The sequence below is a fragment of the Psittacula echo genome (genome assembly GCF_963264785.1).
Source record: "Psittacula echo genome assembly, chromosome: 13".
NCBI classification, from domain to species: Eukaryota; Metazoa; Chordata; class Aves; order Psittaciformes; family Psittacidae; genus Psittacula; species Psittacula echo.
In genome coordinates this window covers 5,157,078-5,184,250 of record NC_137749.1, presented here as the reverse complement: position 1 = coordinate 5,184,250, position 27,173 = coordinate 5,157,078, and the positions used below count along the sequence as shown (strand labels likewise).

Below are 27,173 nucleotides of genomic sequence, written 5' to 3'. Positions count from 1 at the left end.
CTTCCTCTACATCCAGACAAGATCCAACCTGAGTTTTCCACCTCTAGGGATCACAGGATTTCTGCCTTTTATTGCTGTTGCAGTTTGCAGTCTCACATGAGGATGTGTGCTGAGGCCATTTTCCTGATTCTTTAGATGGATTTTATTTCTAATTCCAGGTGGGGCTTTAGAGTTGACATTAATTAAACTTTTAAAAGTAAGGTTTTTATTTAATTACTTATTGGGTGAGGCATTTCAGGTTTTCAAGATTGAAAGATTTGCGTAACTGTGGAGCTCTTCTCTGCAGTCATTTCTTCCTGACCTCTTTCATGCTGAGGTTTGTTCCTTCTGTCTTACAGCTGAGTGATGCCCACCGTTTATGTAGGGTTTGGTATTGGTTTATTTCTGTGGGATTTCATTTTGGTTTTAATAGCTGCCAGGTTTTGCTTTTCCTTATAGAAAGCTTTTGCTCCAGTTTTGTAGATTATTTTTTTGCATTGTGTTAGTGCCTGGAGACCTTAGCTGAGATCACAGCCTTGTTGTTGTAGGTGGTGCTCTTACATAAGTAGTAAGGTAAGTCTGTCGCATTTGCAGTTTACACAAAGGGTGAGGGGAAATAAATAGCGATACTCTTATTTGCTGGATATAGAACAGGAGCACAGGAATCCTAAAATCAACTAGGTTGGCAAAAAAAAAGATCATTACGGCCAAAAGTCTGTGGCAGAGTGAGATTCCCTGCACTAGCTGCTTTGTTGTCCGGGTGCCCTGCCTGACGTGTCAGTTATGGGTGGCATCAGTGGGGCTTCCTTTGTGCCAAAGGTGATTTCCCCATTTGAGTTATACAGCCCATAGGGAGGTAAGATGGTCTTCACTGTGAGAGGTATTTTCCAGATCATTTTCAGGGAACACTTGTGGTCTGAAATTGGAGGGGTTTAGCAACTAACAATGCCTTCCCATAGGGTTTGAAGAGAACAAGCCTCTTCCATCCTGTTCTAGGATTTGCAGTGAATTGCAGTACATAAACTGAAGGTTGGTGGTTGGGAGTAACAGATATCAGTTTAGGCCACTGAAGTACTTAATGAACAAATAAATATTTAGGTCAGATGTCAAACAAAAAATACAGGCTAGTAAAGCATTTGTGGACTAGAGCTTGGAAACTGGGTTGCCTTTGAATGCCATCTATGGTAACCCTTTGTCACTCTTCTGAATGAGGGCAAGGATTTGAATTTGCTATGAAAAAAAGATATTTATTTCACTTCTAGGTTGTGAAGACATAAACATGAAAGTAAGATGTTCAAAAGGTCATTCTATATTTGCATCTGTATTTTTTAAGAATATGTCTTTGCTCTTCGGGACTGACAGTTCCTAGAAAGGATGGAGAGCTTATTCTTTAATGTGATAGCCTGCCTCAGGTAATTGCTCGATGGCACAGTTAAAATAGCTATCTTGCAGTAAGAGAGGCTCAGAGTCATTGAAAATGTCCTTTCAGTGTGCAGTGATGTACAGCCTACAGATAATGCAGCTGTATTAAGGAACAGTGTAGGGTTAGGCAACAACAGTGCCATGAATCCTGATATTTACAGGAGAAAAGCTTTCTTTTTGTAGATGAAGTGAAATGGAAGGGACTATAAATTGGATGCAAATAAAGCTCCTTTTGAAATCCTCTAGGACCAGAGTGTTGTAAAGAAGCTTTTGTGTAAATGGCTATTGTGCTAACTGTTCTTAAAGGGAAGTTCAGCCTCGTGCAGGAAACCACTTAAGGTCCATGTGTTGCTTAAGAGTGCTACAAAAAAGGTTGAAGTGAGCTCTAAGTGGTCCACGTGCAGCATTTGATGTAAAACCATTGTTGGTTTCCTGTACAGGTGCAGATTGCCTTTAGTGTTCACAGCTTTTTAAATGTGCCTGTGCAGTGATCTTACATTGCAGATGCTGATGGGGTAATTTTGCTCTCCAACAGTAAATGCATATTGCAAGTGAAGATGTGACCTTTGGGCATGAGTAAACCTATATAAGCTACTTCTTTTAATCTAGCTGCCATGTAGAATGTGTTATAACCTGTTGTTTTCTAAGCTAATGAGACAGATCCTCATCTACGTAGGTGAATTCTGCATGGATTGATGATGCTTCCTGTTGCCCCTAATACCAACCATAGCACTGTCAATCCCCTCAGTAAAGTCAGTGAGGTTTTATCACAGTATGACTTGGAGATCTGATTTGTAAACTCTCCTTTCCTTTCAACAGTGACTGAGAGTCGAGGGATCCTGGAGAGCATACAGAGATTTTCTTTACTGCCAACTTACTTGCCTGTGACCTATCGTATCCACAATGCGGATATTTCCTTCTTTCTTAAGGAAGCCAACCAGGATATTATGAGGAATTCTAGCTTGCAGTCCAGAGTGGAATCCTTTCTGATCTACAAATCCAAGAGGCCACCTGTGTTAAATGCCAGCTATGGACCTTTTTCTGTTGAGCAAGTAGTGCCCCAGGACCTAATGTTGTCTTCAAATCCATTTGGATCTACTAACAAGTTCTCCTTTAATTGGAACCTTAAGGCCTTCATCATGAGTGATAAAATTTACCTGAGCAAGCCCAAAGTGCAGGTGCTGTTCTACATCGTGGGCAGGGACTGGGATGACTACAGCACCACGGAGCGGCTGCCCTGCCTGCGGGTGTTCGCCTTCCGAGAGACGCGGGAAGTCAGAGGCAGCTGCAGGCTGAAAGGGGACCTGGGGCTGTGTGTGGCAGAGCTGGAGCTCCTGCCAAGCTGGTTTAACCCTCCCACGGTTGTTGCTGGCCGTAAGAAAGCCATGGATCAGTCTGAAGGGAGCCCTGTGGAGCTTTACTATGCCATACAACCAGGAGATGAGAAAGGGGAATGCACCAAGGAGGACGTAAGGAAAAGTAATGGGATCCGACTGGGGCGCAATGACATTGATGAGTCAGGACCTCCCTTGCAGAGGATTGGGAGTGTTTTCCTTTACCAGACACATGCTGTCCCTTCTTTAAATGAAATGAGATTGGATAATAATATTGCCATCCAGTATGCACCAAAGACTGTCAAGCAAGGTGACATTTTGACTTTTCTTGTATCTGTTGCTAAAAATTCAACAGAAGATCAGTTCACACTGAGGTAAGGCTGTTTTGTGTTTCTTTGGTACCTTAGTTTTTGTTTCTCTACTCTTGGTACGGGAAGTCAATTTCACATGTATAAATTGCCTAACACTCCTTCAATTGCTGCTCTACAGAAATTGTATTGCAGTTGGTTGACTCAATATTTCTCCTGTTGTTCAGTCTAATATGGTATAAATTGTCTGAGATGTGATCTCTGTGAGTGAGAAAGGCCTTTTCTTGAAGTTGTCCTTTGAGGAGTACTTACAAAAATTGGAATAGTAGAGCTGGGACCTATCTACGTGCTAATAGGAGATAACGTTTAAAGTCTCCTGAGCTGGAGTTTGCAGTTCTCCTAATCTCTTGCTGAACTCATGTTAAGATTAGTACATCTCAAATCCACAAAGGTATTTATAGGAAGTGAGCAAGAATTAGGCATCTAAGTAGGATTCGTATGCTTAAACATCTCTTCCCAACTTGTTATAAGCCTGGTGCTGCTTTTATCCAAATACAGGATATTTGATACAGCAAAACCATTTCTGAAAACGAAAAATAATAGATGGTGGTTGTGTTTGAATGTATTTGAATGTGTTTGAATGATGGTGGTGGGTGTTTTTTGAATGTAACATCAAGTGCCGCATTCATTTACTTCATGGCTTTCCAGGCATTGGGACATTGCAGTGGGAAACTCTCTCTAAGACCAAAAATCTCTGGCTGAAGTCGCCTAGATATGGTTTGTTTCCTCCCCACGCCTTTTGACCAGGGAGATTTGTAGGGGATTTCTATGGAAAGTGGTTTTCTATAGAATCAGGTTGTTTTTCCTTTGCAAGTGTGTGAGAGATAAACTGAATAACCGCAGCACTTAGGTACTGGCTTGAGGACTGTTATTTCCTCCTTCTCTGGTGAGGACAAACACCAGTAGGGTATCTACTCTCCTTAACATACCAGGTTTTGATTTTCTGAGTCGATCTGGCTGAGATTAAAGTTGTTTCCCAAACTGATAATTTCAAGACAGACAATGTGATTCCTCATAATAAACATTCAGGGATGTCTTTCTTTCGTTCTTTCTCTGTACTAATGGCTTTAAAGATATATTACTTCAGACTTGCATGGAAACTTCTGCTATACATGAAAGTTGGTTGTAATATAAACATTAAAACCCTTTTCTGTCTTAGAGAGCTAAGGTAAAAACTGCTCGTTGTTTTTACTCTGTAAATTCTTGTGTCTTAGAAATGTGACTTCAAAGCATCTGTATTTCTGTGAGCTGTTATCAGTTAAAGTAGAGCTAGTTATAACCATGATAATTATATTACTTGTAGGTTTATAAAATTTTCAGAACTCTTGCTTTGTTTAAATTAGGATGAAAACTGAACACCCAAACTTTTAATTGACTGCTGCTAAAACTAATTTTCTGGAACAAAAAGGAAACGTGTTTGAATTTTAGCTCTTTATTTTGAGATCTAAGGTATCGTGCCACAACAAAAAAAAGTTAAAATGGATAGCAGAAATTGGTTCAAAATGGAAAATGTGGCATTTTCTCCTTCAAAAACATCAGTTTACTGTTACCTTTTAATATATAAGCTCCTGTAACAGATTACTGTTATTTATGTTGCTTTCCTGAGTTTTTATTTCTCTTGACCTGTTTTTCCACCAGTAACTGGATTTCAGACTGCAATCTGCTGCAATATCAGAGTAATTATAATACCTGTTTTGCTCTGCTTCTAAAGCACTGTTGCCTGTCTGTGTTTGATCTAGCTACAGCATGTCTGAGTTTTTGTTTGGCTGTTTTTTTGGTCAGAATTGTAGTATCCATGTTCTGCATTCATCTCTCCATGACATGTACACAGCGAATTCAACTTTCAGTGGTTACTAATTTATAAACATCCTCTTCTGTGAGGGGAAAAAGCAAGTACCAGGTAAGAGCAAAATCTGAGCTTTATTAAATGCTTTGGCTTAAAAAATTCTTCTTCCTCTGGCTTCTCCTGTAACCCCAGTGTCAGACAAGATGCTAAAGCCTCTTTCATGGCCTTTTATAGTAAACATCTGTCCAAGTGATTGGATAGTTGAGATAGCATTTGACTGAAGTAAGGCTCTGTTTCAGGATTTACAATCTTACGTTAGTCTAGTTTATCCATTTTTCATAGCTAAATGATCTTTAAAGGTCCATTCCAACCCAAACCATTCTGTGATTACATTATGTAGGGTTCTCTTTTAACATGGTCAGCTATACAAAAGGTGCATTTGAGATATGCTGCCTGTTCAGTTTTTGAAAAAGAATCTCTAGCTGGCATTTTGTAAAAGCTATCAGAGACCTCTTCTGTGACCTGATTGAGTTTTAAGTCTCCATAAACTCTAAATTCTCTTGGTTTGCAGAGGTACAGGCATTGCATCAAGATAGATAGGAAGAAACTTCATCCTGTTAAAACATATAAATACAACAGCTTGAACAGACATACAAAAGGTCCTCTCTCCTGGAAGTTAAGATAGAGCAAAAAGGAGCAGAAATGAACCATTTGTGTAAATCATCAGTAAAGTGATTGATTGTAATACTTAGGAAAGCATAACAGACCTCAGACAGGAATGGGGAGACAAAGAGAGGAAGAGCTCCTTTGGACAGAAAGTGCTGTGCTGGTGGCTGTGTGCACTGTAATGGTTATTGGTCTTTGTGGTTTCTGCTCCTAGTTTGTAAATATCAGTCAGCCAGTTTGTGCAGCATCTGTCTGGTCTCCACTCACTCTGAGCTCCTCTCTGAGAGAGGAAAGCCCCAGACCCCCCCAGTATAACTCTTTTCTGAGAAAATGGTACTAATTTTTATTTTGAAAGTCCCATATTTTTAGAAGTTCTACCTTGAGTGGCAGCAAGACTTGGAACTGTATTCATGAAGTGAGGCCAAGGGCTGCTGGCAAAATGCTTTTACCATTGCTTTTGCTCCAGTGGACTGGAAATCAAGGCTTGAACAGATGGAAAATATAGGATAGACAGGTCAGAAAAGAGGAAACAGCCATGCAAAACAACCGAAAGGCAAAAATTACTTATCACAGCTGAATATTTTTTTGTTTGAAAATGGTTATATTTAGAGTAAACTGTATCCCCTTTCTAACAGGAAATTGTCTCCAAGGGGAACCTTCTAGAAACTGCTAAATACTAAAATATATGGGGAAAGGTGCCTTTGTGATTTTTCCTCATGCTGTTGTTGTGTGCAGGGGAAGATTTAGAATCATGAGCATGAACCTAATGGACGGTTTTAATTTTGTGGAAGAGTTGGACCATAAGGACCAAGGTTTAGGTTTTGTTTTTTAATGAACTAGAGAAATTAAAAATATTTATCTTGACTCTTTATGGGTGTGAGAGGAAAAGAAGGAAGGAAAGAGATAAAACCTAAATGATGGGTAATGATGGAATACTGCTGTAAGCACCAGGTTGTAAGCTTGGAGCACTAAGCCTTATGAAACTGACTGGTTTGTGATCTTAATTCACACACTTGCTTCCTCTTTGGTCTTAGCCAAGTTACTTAACCTCTCTGAAGCCATTTTATCACTGCTAATATCAACAATTACTTGAATATGACATGCAATATGCAAGCATTGAGCAATTCTATCTTCCCAATGAAGCAGTATTAAACGCCTTTATAAAGTAAGTGATTGAATGTCCTGTGCTTCTATCCTATTATCTACTCTCATTTTAAATGCAAATTAATTATTCATCGTATTCTTTGTAACTGGCCCCATGAGAGGGTTGAGTGCAAAGGCACAAATAGAATTGTACATCCTAGCCTAAAGGAAGCTGCTGTAGAGCCCACAGCAGGGCTCTGTGATCAAAGGCAAACCTCAAAGTCCTCTACCAGTGACCAGCCCTGGACAGACACTGTGCAGTACCAGACAGTGTTCTGTCATCTTTTCACATGTGAATGACCAGAGAAGGCTAAAGACTCTCTATCCTTCCCATCAAAAGGTGTTGAAAGATCCCTAAAGTTTGTGGGAAGTATTCTAGTCTGTTTTGGTTTGCTGTTTCTCTCCAAATTTCAAGATATGTATACTGGAAATGGCAGTTGAGGACAGTCTTTGTCTGAAATGTTTTGCTGAGGAGGGAAAGCATGTAAGTATTATTTCATGTCAGTCCTTTAGAACGCTTTCAGTAGTTAATGCTTCAAAGCTTCCAGTGTTATGCAATTGCAATTCCTGTTTGCTGCAAGCCTAAATTACTGCTGGTTATTAACACTGTGCTGTGTTACATAGATTACAATTAATATATGTAGGGATGCCGTAGTTTTCCAAACTGAGGAACATGAGTTTTCTGAATCTACAGTGTAGAGCCAGTTACTTTTCATTAGCTTGTTGTTGCTAATGCTAAAATAAAGGCTAAATACAACCTTCTTTTTTGTTTAGAAGTTGGCAGTATTGGTACTTTCTGCTTGCAATCTTTTAAATTTGTTTTCTTGTTTCTGGAGATGACTCAACAAAGAAATGATAGACAAGGAATTAACTTCAGGTACTTAATGTCAGGCATAGGTACATAAGTTGTAGCTTTTTTTCTTCTTTTTAAAGCTATTCAGTTTATAATTATACTTAGTAAATCCTGTCTGCTAACTTAGAACAGTTTATCAGGGCATTTGGAAATGTGCCTTTTTGTTGCATCTGTCTCTTTTCACATTGTGATGTGGACTTTTATCAGAAAGAAACAGCATGATATAGTGTGCTGGTGTGTCAGGACAGCAGGAAGCATCCTGGTGCACAGGGAGGGATGCAGGATCTGATGCTGCTCCCATTTCTGATTTGTATTCTAGTTTTATTTATGCTGTAATGTAGTTTGTGTTGCTATTCTTGCATGTCCTTTACTGGTTAGTATATGAGGGGAGAGATGTATCCTCTGATTATCTGGTGGAGCCCACCCCCACTGTGGCTTGTTTTGGGGTTTGTTTTTGTTTTTGGTTTTCCACCAGTTCATCTGCTTTGCCAGAAGTATCTGCAGCAGAAGCATTGTAGTATTTAGGCTTTTTACCAAGCATACAATAGCTTCACCTCTCCCTGCAGCAGAGCTCGCAGCGTGTGCTGCCTTATTGTAATTCCTACACTCATGTCTTCCAGTAGTAGAGCTTCATTGCATCTAAGTGCTGAGCTCTCCAGAAAGGGCTGCTAAAAACTGGTTGGTAAGAGGAATTTGGATATTGCCATGTAATAAGACAAGATTTTTAGGCTTCATAAGCCTCATACATTCGTGGGATCTCCCCAGAGTTGCTCACACATTGGCTCAGCAGAGGGATGTGGCTTCATGGCAGCTGTATGTTCTGTTGGGTGGTATCTGAGGGTAGAATGTTCCTCTACCACTGCTGCAGCCCAAGGTGCACCAGGGTTAGGCTTGAAGTGAGCTTGCAGTGGGCTGACAGAAGTGCCTGCAGAGTGAAGGTGCTCCTACTGTTTTGCACTCCTATGGCAAGTAGATTTATATGCAAAATACATACCTTGCAAACGTTCTTTTTAGCTCACCTACCTACCTGAGGCTTTCATTCTTTTCTCCTTCCTGGGAACATGTTTTCTGCCCTGCCGAGATCAGCTAAATTTATATTATAATATATGATGACCTCACTAAGTATGGGAGATGATGGTAAGAAGTGAAAACATGTATTTGCAGCAGAGGACACGTAGGAGTGCAAAGGGGTGTGGGAGTTATGTGTTTTGAAGAGAGGACCTTTTCACTGGCATTCTATTGCCATAAATTGCAATAGGTTTATATGAAGATCTAAAAAGAGAAAATTAGTTGATTGAGCTGTCTGCTTAGCTCTGCTTTTTCCTTTATATATGTGACCTAATGCATTCAAGAGATTCTGCTTCAGCGGAAAAATAAACTCCCAAAGAAGAAAGAAAATCTTGTGATTGACAGAAGTGATTGGAAGCTGGGAGACCAGCTTTGCTATTTCTACCTCTCTCATAGACTTTTCATTGTGACATGGAAGTCCAAGACCAATCTAAAAAATAACTCCATGTTCCAAAATCACACTTAAATAGGATTTCGTTATCTAAATTCAAGTGAGCAGCTCACCAGGACTGTCCATTTGCACAGGCACACAGGTTATAAAAGCAACCTAATAACCAGTGTGGTAGTGGCATCTACTAAAATGCAAGCCTTGAAGTAGACATGGCTCTCTGATATTTCCTACTGACTTTGCCTGTACAGATCTACACAGATAATCTTAAAATTTAAACCCTTTGAAAGTAGGCAGTGGAATTCATCAAACCAAAATTCTGGCTTCCTTTGCATCCCATGTGGAAATCACTGCATGTTTTATGGGTATGCTGATATCTGAAATTAACTTTCAGAGGAATTGCAACCTATGGCCTGCGAGGTGGCAGCGCCAGTGAAAAGCCTGCTGGGGCATGGTGGATTGGAAGACAAGAAAACCTTTGGGCATCATGGCTGCAGGCAAAAGAAACTTGTAATAAAAATAAATGCAGCCCCAGGTTTTGAAAAATGAAGTCCCAGTCTTTGCTTTCCTCACCTGCTAAGAAGAAATTAGTAATATCTATCTTGGTAAAAATGTGTTGTTTCTCTGAGATGAATGAACTAATCTGAGATCTTTCGTTAGGAGATATGCAGTAAATATAAAAGACAGTTAAAATTCACCAAACCCCACAGGTCATCTGTTAGCTCACTTCTTCAATAAGGATTGATTTGCTTACTGGTTTGAATTCTGTTTGTGTTTGAGAGAGAAACATATTTTATCAGCAATGAATTGGAGCAGTGCTGATTTTTTTAACATTTCATAGGATCTTCTTTTTGGTGTATATATTTTCTCAATCAACATTAAAAATTATCAATCAGAATAAACACTTAAGTGGAAGAGATCCAGATTGGTTTTCCAGTTAAAGAATCCTGCCTATTCTTCCATGTTCATATCATTGTGGCCTTAAATGCTACCTTTAGCTGTTGCTGCTGAGTGAGTAGCTTTTGGAAAATCTTTTCATTTGGAAGAAATCCAGTTTGGCTGCACTAGCTCAAAGAAACGTCCTGATTTTATACTGTTAAGTTGATCCTAACCTATATATATAGTTCGGGGTTTCACAGTCAAACTCCATCACCAGATTTCTGTAGGAAAAAGGTAAAAAGTGTAAAATACCATTATTCTTAGGAAATGACTGAAGGTTGTAATGGAAACACGTAAAACTGATACTGTGAGATAGGTGAGACTTTTGTATAAACTGTAGGTATGGTATTTCTGCTTTTGTAAACCAAACTTGGGGGTCAGAGGTATGTAGGTACCACTTTCATAAACCGATGAGAGTTTTTGTGGTCTGTCTGTGATATTTTTAATGTCACCTTTCTGATAGTAATTGTGGGAATACAGTAAGTAGTGTGAAATTGTGGTAGTGAATAAGCAGTGCCCATTGATAATCAGGAAAATTTTCCCTAAAAGGCCTTTAGAGTTTAGGTTACATGAACTTCTCTAATCTGTCATTTTGTCTCACAATCAATAAATGATAATCCAGCAAGCATGAAAAAGGCTGCATAAATACGTGAAGGGAGCAGAGTCAGGATCATTAGCACTCAATTTATACAGCAAAAGAATTCAAGCAAGGCTGATATTTTATCCAATTGCTTTGGTGCTCTTCTAGTGCTGAGCTAAATCAAATTTTTGTTCTTGGTGCTGAACTAAATCATATTCTAGTGGTAGAAATAATCAGGCAGTAAGTGGTGATCAGGAAGGTTACTAGCCACATAAAACTCTGTAATGAGGTGGGCTTTTTTCTAGGCCTAGGATTATGTGGCTATTTCATGGTATCCCAACCCTGAATTTGTACCTCTTCTGCCAGATCAAAAAGAATCTTAATGTGCGTTTTTTCACTTCATCCTTCTGTAGCTTCAGTTTGTTCTATTACTTAAACATTCCCTTCCACATTCTGGTTCAAACAGCTCTAAATTTCAGCTGTTCCACTGCTCAGTCTTGATGTAAAAATGAATTTAATGGTTTTCCTGGGTTCTTTGTCCTTGCAAAGAACAGAGTAGGGTATGGAAAAGTTTCTATTGATGGTTATTTCTTCAGTTTTAAAAAAGACCCCAGATCACTGAGTTGGTTACCTGACTGATGGTCTCCAGGTCCTTATCTTGTCCTGCAGTAACATACTACTGAACTGGAAATACACAGCCCCTCAGCAAGCATTAGCTCCTCAGCTTGTGTTGTTTCACTTGCCTAGTCACTCTTTTGGAGCTTTTACTATAATCTCTTTGCTAAGGGATGGTACCATAGGCAAAAGGAAGTTTCTCTTGGCAATGCAACTTTAGCAGATTAGTAAGTCTATCTCTGATTATAGCAACTCCTAGAATTCATGTGTCTTACGTTAGTGGCTGCATATGAGTTTGATTTTTAGAAGGCATAAAAAAGGGCATTTAAGGTAACTTCAGAAGATCTTAGCTTTCTTCCCCCTTCTCGCCTCTCCCCCTCGCCAAAGCTTGGTAAATGTCTTTGGTGAAATGAATGACCTAAAGACAGCTTCTGGTGCTAAGGAAATCTGAAAACTTAAAACCCGCCTAATCCTTCAGAGAGAAAAAGAAGATAAAAGATACAGTAGTCTGAGCCTTTTTTTACACAGACTGAAGGAGAGGTAACTGTTTAGAAGAGGTAACAATGCCTGACGCTATTTAACAGCACCTTGTCATTTTAAACAGCAAGCTCACAGTATCCTCAAGGTTCCCAGGCCTTGCAGCTTGGTTTGCCCTTTTTGTAAAGGTGGCCTTTAACAAGGTGAATCACACTTGATGTCTTCTGGGCTGACACTTCAGTCAGTTTGTATTCAGTGGCATAAACTGAGTAAGTGACATGTTGAAGTAAGTGGGAGTTATATGCTGGCACCTTGAAGATGGCAGTCTTGTGTCTTTATCGTTTCATTGTAATAAATGTTATATCCTAATATAAGCTTGTACAGTGATGGCCTTTCTAAAGTAGTGCTAAGGGGAAATCACACCTCTGCTACTGGCTGGTTAAAGGCTTCACTCAAGACTTCTCTCTTTTTCTGCTGTGTTCAGCATACTGTACAAGTATGAATTAACCTTCATAGCCTGTTTATGAGCTAGTCAAGAAAATACAATTTCCCTCATCTTCTAGATGGGAAAATAGCTTTCCTACATTTTGAAGTGACTTGCTAATGGCCCCAAGATTGTCAGTAGCAGTATGGAGGCAAGTACTTAAGAACTGTTGAGTTCGAGGGCACTCTGTTAACCTGCTGTTGCACTGACAGATTGTGTTAAGAAAATTATTCTTTCTGTTAAAATTATTCCAGTTAAGATCTACTGCATTGAGAATCAAAGTCATGTTGACCAAGCAGATGTCAAAAGCTGAGGGTCACCTGAAGCCAACCATTACTTCATGAGCGGTCCTTATAGCTGACTGTTGTTACGGTCTGTTGCATTGCAGTAGTACCTAAGAGCTACAACTGTACTCAAGACCAGCTTCTAGCCTTTGCAAGGAGTAAGCACCATTGGTTGGACCATCAATAAATGTGAAGCTGTGTGATCAGTACATTAATGTTCGGCTAACAAATACCAGGATAACTGTGCTGCTTACACTGGGTAGTCCCAGTGCTGCTGTGTACAGGTGTGCTCCCAGGAGTCAGAGTGGGCTGTAGGGTCACTCGTCTTTCCATGCAGTTACAGACTGGGTAGCTTTATTTTGCTTGTCCTGCTACATGATAGAGACACTGGGGGATTTAGTTAGGGAAAACTATGTTTTCAGTATAATTCATTAATTTAGGGAGATGAAGAACATGAACATCTGGGAAATACAAGCTTATTTTGGTTTACTATTTTGTGATGAGGTTTTTTTGTTTTTTTTTTTCTTTAGGACCGGGGACATTTGTATTACTACAAGTTAAATTTTTGAAATCAATGTCTTTGGGTCTGATTTTCTTCCTATAGAACTTCTGAGTTCTCAATGGAGAAAACATTAGAGTCTCCTTTGTGGTAAGAAATGAAACAATATGAAAGGCGGCTGTCAGGTCTGTGCTAGATAAATGGAAGACAGATGGTAAGTGTGATTGGCACTGACAAGGTGTGAGCCGCCTTGTTTGCAGGTGCTGCTCCTGTCATCCATCACACTTTCACCTAATAATGGGAGATGTCACTGTGATGTACTTAAATCCCCAAATGACTGGTAAAGTGAAGCCAACAGGAAGAAGGGTTTGGGTGAGGGCATCATACTGGGAACAGTGTGACTTTAAGGTCTGTTAGCACAGATAAAGAAGTATCAAACATCGTGTTTTGAGATAAGACACGAAGTATTTTGCTGTGCACATGCTCCCCCTAATGCTGTTTGGTCTGTGCAAGGATTTCTAATTGCTTTATCAGCACCAGGGGATTATATGTCTCGCATCAATGCCTCCTCTGAGCCTGGGGCCAGGAACAGCCCTCAGAGTGGGTCACTGCCAACCTGCCTCCCACTTCCTTGAGAGTAAAACAGTTTAATGTTGCTGTTGTGGGACAGGGAAACAGGCCCCGTGAGAAAGTCCAGAGGCAGTCACAGTGTTGAGTTCATGTCTGGTTTGGATGTCTATTTCTAAAGCAAGGCTTGTGGAAAGCCCTGCGCAAACTTTCTTTCTAGCTCTGATGTGCACCAACCACTACATGAAGTCACAGAGTGGCAAGAAGTCATAGAAGTATTTTATCACTCTCTCAGCAGTCTGTTGAGAGCCCTCTGCCAGCGCAGGTCATTGTGATGACAGTGTCCATTCCAGTTTCTTGTACTTCTCTGGTCGTTACTGACAAGTTTAGGAGCTGGATACTGGGATTGATATGCTCTTCCTGTATTCTTGCAGAGTGCCCAATTATGTCTGTCTTCACATAAAGCTATCTATGTATTGCTCTCTTTGTTGTCTTAATCTAGGTGGCCAAATATGTAGAACATTCATGTAAAACTTTGCATCAATGAATTTCCTTTTTCTTCTTCTATACCCTGGTAAAACATGAAATTCCATCCAGATGGAACAGATCTGACACATCCTTGTAATACCTATGTAAAGCCATGGTATATTTTAATAGATCGTCTTGTTACTTTATCAAATTCCACTTATTCACAGATATCCAGTTTCCAAACAAAAGTTCTTTCATGTCTGCAAAAATCATAAAATTCACCATCTGTTCTTGCTCATTGTTGAAATACAGCACTGAGAAGGGAATCCTCAGCTTCACTCTACACAGAACAGTGGCAAAAATCAAACAAAGTGAGTACAATTTGAAAATCAGGATTATCTGCTTCATAGCCCTTTCCTGTTCTCCATGTTGAATGTTGGAAGCTGACCTCTCCAAGTGTCCTGAATGCTGCCTGGAGATCCTCTCCCAACAAGCACTTCCTCAACCAAGTGGATATGGGGATTATAAACTGGTACAGCAGCAAGGTCCCAAAGCACTGTTTGCTCTGCTGGTGTTCATTTGACTTTGAATCATCCCACGACCTGAGGGAGCTGGGGACAGTCTTTGTGCCGTCACATCTCAAGTAGAATTGTTCCATTTCAATCTGCCTGCTCTGCTTCCTGAGGAGCTGCTTTCTCTTCCTTCTCCTCCTGCTGTTTTTGCAGCATCAGTCACTTCTCAGATCAGTTTTCTCTCTCTTTTTCTTGTTGCTATGTCGCCTTGCTGCTTGCAAGCGGTGTCACTGAGATGTCTTCCTATTCCTGCCACCACCACTGCTGGGAATGATACTATCATCTGTTCTCAGCACTAACTGCTTTCCAGCCAGTGATCTGTATATTTTTCTACCCGACCTTATTTACACAGTTTTATTGTCACTACCATCTATTGTTCCTTTGCGCTTTCCAGCTTTGACAAATGTTAAGTCTGAGGCAATTGCTTTTTGTATCCATTGAGTTGTTTTATTTTCCTTTATTCCTGGAATGTGATTGGTTCCTAGACCTTCTAGTAATCTTAATCCTAAAAGTATTATTTTCCTGATTAAAAATTCAACAGCAGGGCAGAAATTCAACTGCTTTTGTTTCTACTCCTCCACATTCAGCAGAGCCTTAAAAAAGGTAAATTTTCATAGGAAAAACCCTTTAATTTTCTTGACTTTTTTTGTTGGGTACTTCCACTATGTCCTCTGAGGTCCTTATGCAATTTTTGCCACTGGTGTAGCCAGAATGCCATTCTGTGCAGGAGAGTCGTGTCAGCCTGACCACTCCTTTCTCCTTAAGTGAGTTCATGCACTGGCAGGAGTTTCCTAGTCCTGCATGGAGCCCATCCTGCTGTTACATTTACAGTCCTAAGTAGGATCTTGCGTTACAGCATCATACGCTGAAGCCTACAGTGAACCCAGTCAGACTCATCTTAACAGCATATCTTGCAGTATTCTTGTTCTGCACCTCTCTATACTGTTTACATTTTGGTGGCCTTTCCCAACCTGTCACTCTGCAATGTCTTTCCCATCTTTTTTTCTGGCTGCCATATCAACACCTGCTTCCCATGGTGTGGAAATCCAGACTGCAGACTGGTTTGTACTGGGAGGGACCTTAAAGCTCATCCAGCCCCAGCTGCCTGCCACTGGCAGGAACACCTTCCGCTAGAGCAGGTTGCTCCAAGCCCCATCCTACCTGGCCTTGAACACTGCCAGGGATGGGGCAGCCTCAGTTTCTCTGGACACCCTGTGCCAGCGCCTCAGCACCCTCACAGGGAAGATTTTTTTTCCCAGTGGAGAGAGTGGAGCTGCTGTTGTGAAATCAGTGTCCATACGGGATGAGTTATTTAACTCCATCACAAAGAATGTCAATAGTAATAGCCTATAGTAGATATTCCCTTGCACAAAACAATTGATCCAGTAGTATTATAGTAGCTATAATCTGATCTAAATCTGTAAAAGTTAATTTAAAATTGTGAAACTAAATACTGGCTGTCAACACAGGAAGTATTGCCTCAAGGATATTAAAGACTTCACACCCTGAGACAAGCTATCTAGTATGATTGCCCAAATTGATAATGTTCTTGAATGCTTAGTACAGCATATATTCCATTAGTATAGAGTTTGTGTTCAGTATTTTGATAGAAGTTGATATATTTGGACCCTGTATCCAAATCTGATTATTATTTTGTTTGCATTAATTATTTTTTGTTAAAAGCTCTGTAAGTATAAACTTTTCTCATACTCTCAAAAAAAAAAAGGGGCAATTCTCCCTGTGTTCTAACAAGGATGTGCAGTGGGTTTGGTACCATACAAGCTGCAGTGAGACTTGATTTTCCTACCTTTTTTTTTAACTGTGATCTTCCCATTCCTTTCTCAAATGTGTCCTGTGAACATTGGTGCAACATGTTTTGTGAAAGCTTATCGACAAAAGGATATCTCTTTATAAATCTTTGGATCCAATACCTAGAAGCTCCGAAGTGTTTGGGTTTAAGGATTGTCTTCTTTTTGAGGAATTGCCTGTTTTAAGTACTCATTACTCAAGCTAACAGGTACTGAAAATGGCATTAAATCATTTGATGGGTTTTTCCTTGCTTGCTTGCTTTGCTTATTATTTTATTTAAGGGATGGGATTGCTTGCCTCTAGTTCTTGAACTTTTAGAGTCCATGTATGAAGGCTTTTTATTTTTTCTCTGCATCTAGAAATGCTAATTGGCACTGATTTAGCAATGTAAAACTAAAAAAACCCAACAACTTCTGTGTTAAAATACCCTTTTAAAAATATGCCTGTGATCTAGATTTTGCAGACAGTAATTGCTTTGCCAGTCTGTAGGTTGGAGCAATCTGTAAAACCCGAAAGAAAAATGTCAGTTGCCACCAGCTGAAGTGATTGTATGTGGACAAATTCAAACCCAGAAGGGGAAAGTCAATTTTTAACATTACCACTGTTGTTCAGAGAGATGTTTAAATAAGGCTTCCACTGCTTAAATGGAAAGGGGAGGAAGGTGAGCTATAGGTATGTGCAATCCTAAGACAGAAAGGAGCTACAATGGTGAGAATAAACATCAAAGCTGCTGGAAGGAATAATATAAACTTGTAATAGAGTTTCAGCAAAAGCAGCCATTGTATTTGCCTCTTTCATATATTCTGGCTCCCTTTACTAAAACACCTTCTTGTGATAATGCTCTCTCATCCAGCATCGTTTCCATTGCTCGCACAGATGCTGGAGAAGCAGAAAGCAGCCCTTCCTTCCAAGCGTTCAGACAATTGCCAGATTCAGCCCTACAAGGGCCATATTCTGAGGGCCACAGTGAGCTGGAGCAGGGGAGAGGGAAGGAACCAAGAGAGGATGCTCAGCTTCCAGGCCAAAGAGGGTCAGTGTGTGCTTTACAGGGGAAGGCTTTTTCCAGTGTCTGTCTGGAAAGGCTGCAACCATTTGATTTACAGCATTTTTGAGACATATATTAATCTCAAAGTGCTGTTTGCAGGAGCTGTGGAAGGTTTGCAGTAGCACAATGTTTTGGGAAACCAGTAGTAGCTTGCTAGGCCTCAGAGTCCAAGGTGGAATTCAAATCTGGGCGGCAAAGCAGCTTCTTGTACCGTATAGCAATGACCTGAAATCAGTAGAAAGGAGATCGTTTCAGAGGATTGATTTTGTCTGGGACAGCATGTCATAGCACATGCCAACATAAGCATACTGGTTTTGTTGCGCACTTCCAAATTCATGGAAGCAAATTGAGATGACCTGTGCAAGTACCTGTGCACACTCACTAATCGAGTTGTGTGATTTGGGAATGGCACAGAGATAAGTCAGGGTGCAAGAATTTCAATTACCTCTTGCTTTTGAGTATTTGCATATTTTTTTTTTTAAGAGATGATGCTGATATGGACCTGGTACAGAACTGGCTGCACAAACGGAGTTCTGGTCTACTGAGGCATTCAGTGTTTTACTTCTTACTGCCCAAGGAATGGTCAGAGATTTTTGTACTCTCTGAGCTCCAAACAAATGACACAGTTGAGGCAGCTTGTGCTGCTAGAATTACACCCAGGAAATCATTGTAAGTAACACATCTTGCTCTAGTGTTATGCAGTCTTTCAGGCTTTTGGAGACCCTCAGTAGTTCTCATGCAGGGTGTGTCAAACTGTGGAGAGCAGGGCTTCCTACCAGCTTGTGACATCCACACGCAACTATGCAGATGTGCAGTCTTTGCTGGCACATGATAAAGAAACCAAACCCCAGGACTTCACTTAGCTGTCACGACTGGGAGCTTAATTTAGGACATGCAGGAATCTATATTAATTTACTTTAAGTTTTCCAATGTATATTAATAATGAGTGAATAGGGGGAATTTCCATCATTGTATTATTCTAACTTTTTGACCCTTTTGATAGAGGGAATATATTAGCTTTCAGTTAAAAATTCTCTAAGCCAGATATCTGTGGAGAAATGCTGTATGTGTGGCTTTGAAATCTTGTAATAATTAGATGAATTAAACAATTTGGAATACCTGAAAAATCTCATTATTTAGCTGAACAGGTTTAGACTTTCTTAATCATCCAGAGTTGGTGATACTTTTCAGCTGTGAGGAAGATAGGCAGTGCCTTGGATCTTCACGTTTTGGAAAATACACTCCAAATGTCAGTTCAGGAATGTTTCAAAGTAGGAAGCTGTTCACAAACTTGCAAATGGATGGACTAGGACCTAACTGAATACATAAGTGCCCTGCAGGGAAAGAATTGTAAGAGGAAAAGGAGGAGGGAAGAAAAAAGGGCATCCCCCAAGATAAATTAACATCTGTGAAATAAGACACTTCTAAATGTATGCTAATGGCTTAAATGTTTCCATATTCAACTAAGTAATAAGTCCCGAGTTGGCAATATCATCCCAAAACATTCATTTACTAAGCAAAGGCTCCACTGGGATAGCGGAGGCACCATAATGAACTGGCGTGGGCAGTAAGACATGATAATGTCTACTTCAGAGGGAATTACCACTTTCATAATGCAATTTACAACAAGAATTTAGTTGTTAGAAGGGTTTTTTTCCCCTCTTCATTATGACACTGTAATTATGACTTACCAAAGCTTTTGTACTGAGTGTTCTCAGGCACTTTGAATGTGCAACTAAGTGCTGCTGATTTGATAAATAACAATCAAATGGAAGGTTCACATAGGACAGCAGCCTACTTAGAGCCGATCTCATCCTCCTTCACTGTATTCCACTTAGTGTACTTAATGTGTTTTTTTTTTTTACTGTGTATTATTATTTATCTATTTGATTAAAAAAACCCCAAGCCCCAAACCTGTAATGCCTGCTGTAAATCAGCCTACTTCAACAATAACTATAGCAACAAACTCTGATATAGTACTTTCATTTACAGTTGCTGAGGCGTCTGTACAGAATGGTCAGTGTCACCATCCTTATTTACAGATGGAGAACTGGAAGTAGAGGAAGGCTGAATTGAGCTTTGTGGTCTCTGAGCCAAGCTGTCTGAGAGTTGGGAACAAAGCAAAGCGGTTGGGGTTAGTTTTGAGATTGAGTATGGTGCCCATTGCTCTTTAGTCAATGAAACCGTGCTAGGTTCTTCCACTTGTGGCATTGGCCTATTGTGCAACTGCAGTAAAGAAATACAGACTACAAGTGTCTCCAGTAGAAACCCCTGTCTTTGTCAGGAGCTGTTACAATAGAGCCGGGTTACTTTGGTGTAAATCCTGAACCCATAAAGAGAACACTATTTCCAGAGCTTGCAACTTACAGCACTGGCACCCAATGTTTGTCCCTATCCAACACTGTAGAATGGGTGACCTTGAAGGTGTTCCAGCTGTGTGACCTGAGAATCTGTCCTGTATAGAATTGTATAGGTAGCTGCTTCATGCTTGTTGTTACGAGCATAGGATTACTGGCCATTTTGAGCAGACTGAATTTTCTACAGCCATTTATCCATAACAAGTGTCTAGAATACCTCTGGAATTTCCTTCAAGACTACATCTAAATGCAGTGAAAGATTCTTCCAGTGGCTACTCAAAGATGTAAGCAATTTATTAAGTCATTGTCTAGTAGGCAGTCTTTAGCCTTTGAAATTGAATGAGTGCATTCAAGCATGGAAATAGTCCCTCTTGATATTTTGTGCTCCCTCTGGTTTAATTCAGGTATTTCTCTGTGTTTTCAGACCAGCCAGGTATTATGTACTCAGATTCAGCCGTCTTTATTTGAAATAGCTGCTCCTGAATAGACTTGATGTTAGTCTGTTTGGGTTCCTTTCCTCCCCTGAACTTGTCTTGAGAAAAAATTGTAAAACACAGCACTTGGCATATATTACAATAGTCTTGTAAGACAGAAACCTGTTGGGTGCAATATGCTTTTTGATATTCCTCTTTTTGTAAGGCACTGTAAGATTGACTGAGCATTTGTTTCTTAAGGCAGTGCTTGCAAAGTCTTTTAAAATTATGGCAAACTTCTCATCTTTGTATTGTAGTGGCTTTTTCTAGAAGCTGAAGTGGATTTGCTGAAGCCTGGAAAGACAGCTCAGCTAAAACAAAAGCTATCTGCTCTAGTGAGACATTTTGCTCAAGCTTGAAATAAACAGCTTAAATGTAATGCATGCCCTTTCGTGCATCATTGGTACTGTCAGAGTCTGCAGGTGATTGACATCTCCATGAAGAGGAAGATGATTTGGTAATTCATTCGTATCACAAGCTTGCTACTGATAGAGTATTTGTTTCCATAGGTGACTGCAATACCATGTGAAAGTCAGGTACCAGTAACTTTGAAATCATGTCAGGTGTCTCCTGATGGATCTGAATGTCAGGAAAAGCAACCTATGCGTGTATGAAGCATATAATACATTCATAGGAGTGCTGACAAGAAACTTCTAGGCCCTTGGTAGTCAAACTAAAATATATTTTTTGCAGGACCCTAATGAATACACTGCTAAACGTATTAGGAAGCTTTGGAAAACCTAGAAATTAATAGTATGGGATTATCAGATGCCTTGTGTTGCTAAAGACTAGCATAAATGCTAAGCCCCCTCCAAATGAATAATAATAGTTAAAAGGGACTTTTGCATTTATAAGACTCTTCCTTAGGTTTCATAGTTGTTCAGAAAAATCTCTGACTCCATTCTGCAGGCTGTGAGCTGAAGGAAGAAAGAAATGTGAGGCTCAGTTGCCCAGTGTCAAGTCAACAAGGGAGTTGATTATTTTCCTTTTACACAGTACCAGGATGCCTTGCAGCCTTTCTGTTTGGTATATTAAACACACTAGCAGGCTTTGAAGATAGGTCAGACAATATGTGGGGAATAGCTAGGAATTTTTTTCTCCTTTTGTCATATAATTGACTCTTTTGCTCTCTTTGTCTTCTAAGGGAACCAATAAATTTAATATCCAGTTTCTCTCATCTGCCATCAGAATGCAAATGTGATGCCAGATGAATATACTTTCAAGAATACTTAACCTAAGTGCCACGTAAAGCCTACTAATTTTCATTTGTTTGTCTGCTCTCTCAAATAATTGTTTTCAGTAGTAGGAATGTACCACACTGAGACATCTTAGTGTGAACCAGTGACAGCTTTGTGTAGCTTGTTCTTACCATAGAACCAAAGAAATGGAACGTTTTTGGCCCTTTTCAGTGCCCTGTGAATACCATTTGGAATACGCTGCTTTGAATACATAACCATGTGAATAACCAAAATTTGGCATTTGATCCACCTGTGGTCCTACATGTCTAACAGCAATGACAGGCTTTTAATGCTGTATGTGTCACACAAGCAAAAATGTTGGAAGAGCAAAGGGCACGTTCTGGTTGATAGAGGATGCAGCCATCTATTTCTGACCCTCATGAGCTTGTACAGAAAAGAAACGTCATGTAAAACAAGAAAAATAATTCATGAAAGTTCATTAGCGTCAAATTTGTTAACAACAATAAAAGACAAAAAAGTAAGAGAATAGCAAAGAGATGAGTCATCATCCTTACCTGCACAAGACAAGAGTGCTGATGATAAAGCCATTTGGAACAATTAACTGTAGTGGCTGGAGCTGGGAATCATACAACAGTATATGGTATGTTTCATAGTACGTGTTTTCATCAAGAGTGCAGAAGGTGGGGCTCAGAGATGTTCCTTTTTCCAAAAGCAGCCCTGTGCCTGGGGGATGCCTGAGTCTGAGTGTAGGTTTGGGGCTCTGCATGAGTTGGTCTTACACTGGGTCCATTCCCACTCAGAACTTTATAACTATCAGTCTTATTTTCTTCTCCTTGTCCTAAGTAGGGATGATGCATTTGTTAGCCTCAAGAGCTGGCCCCACAGTAAGCTGGAACAAAGTTGGAGCTCCTGCATAGCGTAGCTGGAGAGTAGGAGACCCCCGTCAACTGAAACATGTTAGACCTTTTGCTGTCAAGAGCAACTCAGGTTAGGCTGAATCCTGAGCACTAGCTTTCAGTAACTATCACTGCTGATAGACCAATGTTGATTGCAGTGCTGTCAAAGTGAATTTCGTATTTGAGATTCTTTGCTGCTACGGTGCTGGTATTTCACATATTTGTAACACTGGGCAGTAGCTTCTCTTCCAGTTGCACAAGTTGTGCTTTGGCATATTCGGCAAGCAAGCCTTGTACTGCAGTTTTCTTTTGCCACCCATCTTAGCCTGGTCGTATAATTGAACATAATGAGGGCTGTGCATGATATTCCAAAGAAATTTAATGGATAATTTGCTTCAGAGTATTTGTAAATAAATTCCCCTTGAGACTTGTTTGCATCGTTAGGTACCTCAGCTTTTAATGACAAGCGAGTTGGTGTAAAACAGCAATGCTACGACTTCTCGGGTCAGGTTTCCTCACCTTGAAGCTATATCCATGAGGGGTTTAGGAAAAGAGAAGTTAGAATTTGCTTTTGCAGACATTTCTGGGACTGCAGTGTTCTACCTGAGGCTGAGTGACATTCTGAGATGTGTGAAATTCCTTCCTGGCTTTGAAAATACACAGAAAAGTCAGAGACATCACTTCAATTAGAACCCTGGAAGTGAATGTGGAAGTCCCATGGAGCATTATCCAGGAGGAGCAGGTGTGTAAGCCTTGAAAATGAATGGCTTTGGCAAGCAGTCACTGATGGATGTGTAATATCTGCCACAGAGGAACTGTCTGGGGCTTCATGTTGGTGTCTCTCTGCTGTGCAGGAGGGTTGTGCAGGGGATTCATTTTCACCAGTGTCTTTTTGCTCTTAAAAAGTTACCTTCGCAAATTGCTGTACGTCTTCTTAGACAGCTCATATACTCCCATAGCATAATTTTTATGTCTCCTCATAAAGTCATGTGTGAATATTTCTTGTTCTTTAGCATTGTCGTGGTTTAAGCCCAGGCTGTAAATCAGAACCACGAAGTCTACTTCCCCCCCCACCTTTCTTCCCCCCGCTCCTGGAGGGACGGGGAGGAGAATCAAAAGAATGCAACTCCCATGGGTTGAGATAAGAACAGTTTAATAACTAAGGTATAACACAAATCACTACTGCTACCACTAATAGTAATAATGATAAGAGAAATAACAAGGAAGAGAATACAACCGCTCACCAACCGGTACCTCACCCCCCACCCTGCAGTGATCCAGCCCTTCCGGGAACTCTCCATTCTACATCCTGGGCATGACGTGCTATGGTATGGAATACCTCTTTGGCTAGTTTGGGTCAGGTGTCCTGTCCCTGCTTCCTCCTGGCTTCTCCTCCTCCCTGGCAGAGCATGAGACTCACAAAGTCCTTGCTCAGGGTAAACATTCTGACCAGCAACTGAAAACATCGGCTTTATCAGTATTATTCCCAGGTCGAAAGTCAAAACACAGCACTGCACCAGTAGAAAAACTGACTGCTACTGCTAAACCAGGACAGTATCCACCCCTTATTCCATACCATTCACGTCATGCTCAGATCCCACATTTTCAATATACCATCACTTGTAACAGTCTTTCAGAGCAGGAGAGGCCCATTGCAAAGTCCACCCCTCGATCATGAGTCCATCTCTATGTTGCATCTCTGCCCTGATGGCCTGAAGTGTCATGGGCCCATCAGGCTCAAAATAATTCACCCTCCCCTGCAGCAGTCTCTGCAACTTGTCATCGGGGACTCCACACAGCTGCCTTCCATCTCCGACGCTTCCAAAGCACTGGAGGGGCCCAGTGGATTAGATACTCGCCCATGCTGTCCCACACACCGTGACACTCATGACTGTCCAGCCCTGGGGAAAACCTCTCGGTCCCCCTGTATTGTCTAAACCCAGACAAGACCCAGACCTGACTCTGCTTAACTCTCGGGATCAGACAAAATGGTCGTGGGTAGAACACACCCTGTGTGTGTGCCAACATGGTGATCCCCATCACAATCAGCAGGCAGGTCCCAAGGGTACCCAAAGGCCATTCAAAACCTTCAAAACTCTCAAATGATGCTGCTGTACTTGTCACTGGGGCTGGTGTAGCTGTTGTGCTTGAAGGCTTTCTCACCACCAGCTTCTCTTTTTCCAAGTCCAGATCTTCCTCCTCTGCCTTGCTGGAAAGTGCTGCGGGGTCTCCTGCATCCTCCTGCAGCTCAGGCTCGCGGGGCTCGGCAGACGGCTGCTGGGGAATCCTCTCGGCTGCCGCGGGGCTGGGCTCGGCCATGGGGCTCGGCTCCTCCGCCGCCTCCTCCTGCTGCTCGGCAGCCGCCTCCTTCCCCTCCTCGGCAGCCGCCTCCTTCCCAGCCTCCGGCCCCGCTCCCGCCGCCGCTTGGTCCCCGGGGCCGCTCTCCCGGGCCGCTTTGGCCGCCGCCGGCTCCCGGGGCTGCTCCCCCTCAGCTCCCCGCAGCCTCACAAAGACGGACGCGAGGACGAGGGCCAGGACAGTGAAGAGCAGCGGGACGGCCAGGTACAAGTCCACGGCCACGTCCATCCCGCCCTGCTGCCGGAGCCCGCCCGCATTACAAGCCATTACCATAAAGTACAGTGAAACAAGAACCTTAGCCCAAGGCCCACACTTGATAAACACTAACACAGCAAATACCAGCTCCAAGCAAGCTACAACATACAGAAACTGTGACATCAAAAAGAACAACTTTGAGAGCCCATAAATCAGCATTGTGCCTCGGTCAGATCTGTTGTTATCTCAACCCTTCCTGCCCCACGTTGGGCGCCAAAAAAGAACTGTCGTGGTTTAAGCCCAGGCTGTAAATCAGAACCACGAAGTCTACTTCCCCCCCCACCTTTCTTCCCCCCGCTCCTGGAGGGACGGGGAGGAGAATCAAAAGAATGCAGCTCCCACGGGTTGAGATAAGAACAGTTTAATAACTAAGGTATAACACAAATCACTACTGCTACCACTAATAGTAATAATGATAAGAGAAATAACAAGGAAGAGAATACAACCGCTCACCAACCGGTACCTCACCCCCCACCCTGCAGTGATCCAGCCCTTCCGGGAACTCTCCATTCTACATCCTGGGCATGACGTGCTATGGTATGGAATACCTCTTTGGCTAGTTTGGGTCAGGTGTCCTGTCCCTGCTTCCTCCTGGCTTCTCCTCCTCCCTGGCAGAGCATGAGACTCACAAAGTCCTTGCTCAGGGTAAACATTCTGACCAGCAACTGAAAACATCGGCTTTATCAGTATTATTCCCAGGTCGAAAGTCAAAACACAGCACTGCACCAGTAGAAAAACTGACTGCTACTGCTAAACCAGGACAGCATTATCTGACTTTCTCTGCTCTTTGGAAATGAGCTGCATTACAAGAAGTACAGTGAAAGCAAACCTAACAGAGGAGTTGTCTGGGTCTCAGAAATACTTGGTCTCAGAGATTTAGGTAGAAATCCAAAATCCCCCTGCTTTACTTTATAGCTACGAGGAGGTTCATAGTTGCTTAGAGTTTAAAATATGAGGTGTCAAACTGGCACCTGACAGCTTTTGCATATGCTCTGAACTGTAACCACTTCTGATTTTGAGGGGGAAAAAACACCAATAGGTGATCCAGCTTAATTCTTTTGGCAATAACTTTTGGAACCAATATGAAATGGCAGGATTAATTATAAACTATTAATGTTTTGAGTTCTGTGTTCACAGTATTTCTGATCGTTACTGAGAAATGTGAATTGTTGAACAAGCACCGATGGGATATTTTTTGCATGGTATTTACAGTCTAAGAAGGTCTTTGGGTAGATGATACACTGAGAACAGAAGAAATAATGCTTTGATGAAGCTGGTTTTGGCACAGATTTCAGCAGTGGAGCGAGCTAGTATCTACCTAGGTCTTGTCCCAGAAGAAATTCAAGTGCAGATGGAGCACACAGAAGCAGGAATTTGGAATGTGCTCCCTGGTCTCTTGGTTTTGACATAGCTAGTGATGCCTATCTAAATGCTGTAGAGCAATCAGGGTCAGAAAAAGGATTTCAGATTGACTTCAGTGTTTCCTTTTGTCTGGTTTAGTCATCTCAATGTAGAGCACTCTGTGCTGAGAATGCCATTCTGAAGGGAGTAACTCGACCGTTTTACAAAGAACAAGGATGTCTAATTGCGTCCATAAACGTAACTCCCCCATCACTCTCTTTGAAGTTGGGTGCAGTAGCGTACTGCTCATGGATTTTTCAGCAGAGCAACCTAAAGTTGCAAATGAGCTGCAATATGTATTTAAGAAGCTGTATTTTGTAAGTGATTAGATCTTACTAAATCTGGGTGGCAGCATGATCAGTAACAATCTCAGTTCCTATTAGAATAATCTCTTATTTATGACTGACCAATATACCCTAATCTGTCATCACTTCACTCTTACAATCTGTTCACTAAATAAAATCATAACTTTACCATATGCTTGACAGAATTATGTAGCAGCTTTAGCATGTTTATTTTGCACTCTGTATATTTCAGTCCACACTCAGTTTGAAAGTCTGTTCTTTATTACTGTTGTAAACTCAGCTGGGCCATTTATATCCTGTGGGTGTTAAGAGAACAGCCGTTTAGATTCAGATTTGTCCAGTGACAGGGGAGGCAGCATTCAGAATCTTTGGGAGAGGCATTACCTTTCCTTCACAATGATTATTGTTTAAAGGTTTGAGTTTTACAGAAAATTGTTTCATGTACCTTATAATACACTGTCTCTTATTTCCTCTTACTGGCAATCAATATTTTACAGGATGAAACAGAAGCAAGTTGTTCAGATGTTGGACTTCCCTTTGGCTCAGCCAGTGTAAAACCAGGGGCTGGGTACAATGCTCCTGT

At 41.2% G+C, this 27,173-nt stretch overlaps 1 protein-coding gene across 1 annotated transcript in view; it reads left to right on the top strand.

The window, feature by feature from the left end:
• The window catches only part of TMEM132D (transmembrane protein 132D), a gene marked incomplete at both ends in the record, with an annotated part of 240,913 nt that overhangs the window by 54,174 nt on the left and 159,566 nt on the right, over positions 1-27,173 (top strand). Inside the window, one exon of the mRNA XM_080628514.1 lies at positions 2,221-3,109. Coding sequence (XP_080484640.1) covers positions 2,221-3,109 — 889 coding nt within the window. The remainder of the gene's footprint in view (positions 1-2,220; positions 3,110-27,173) is intronic.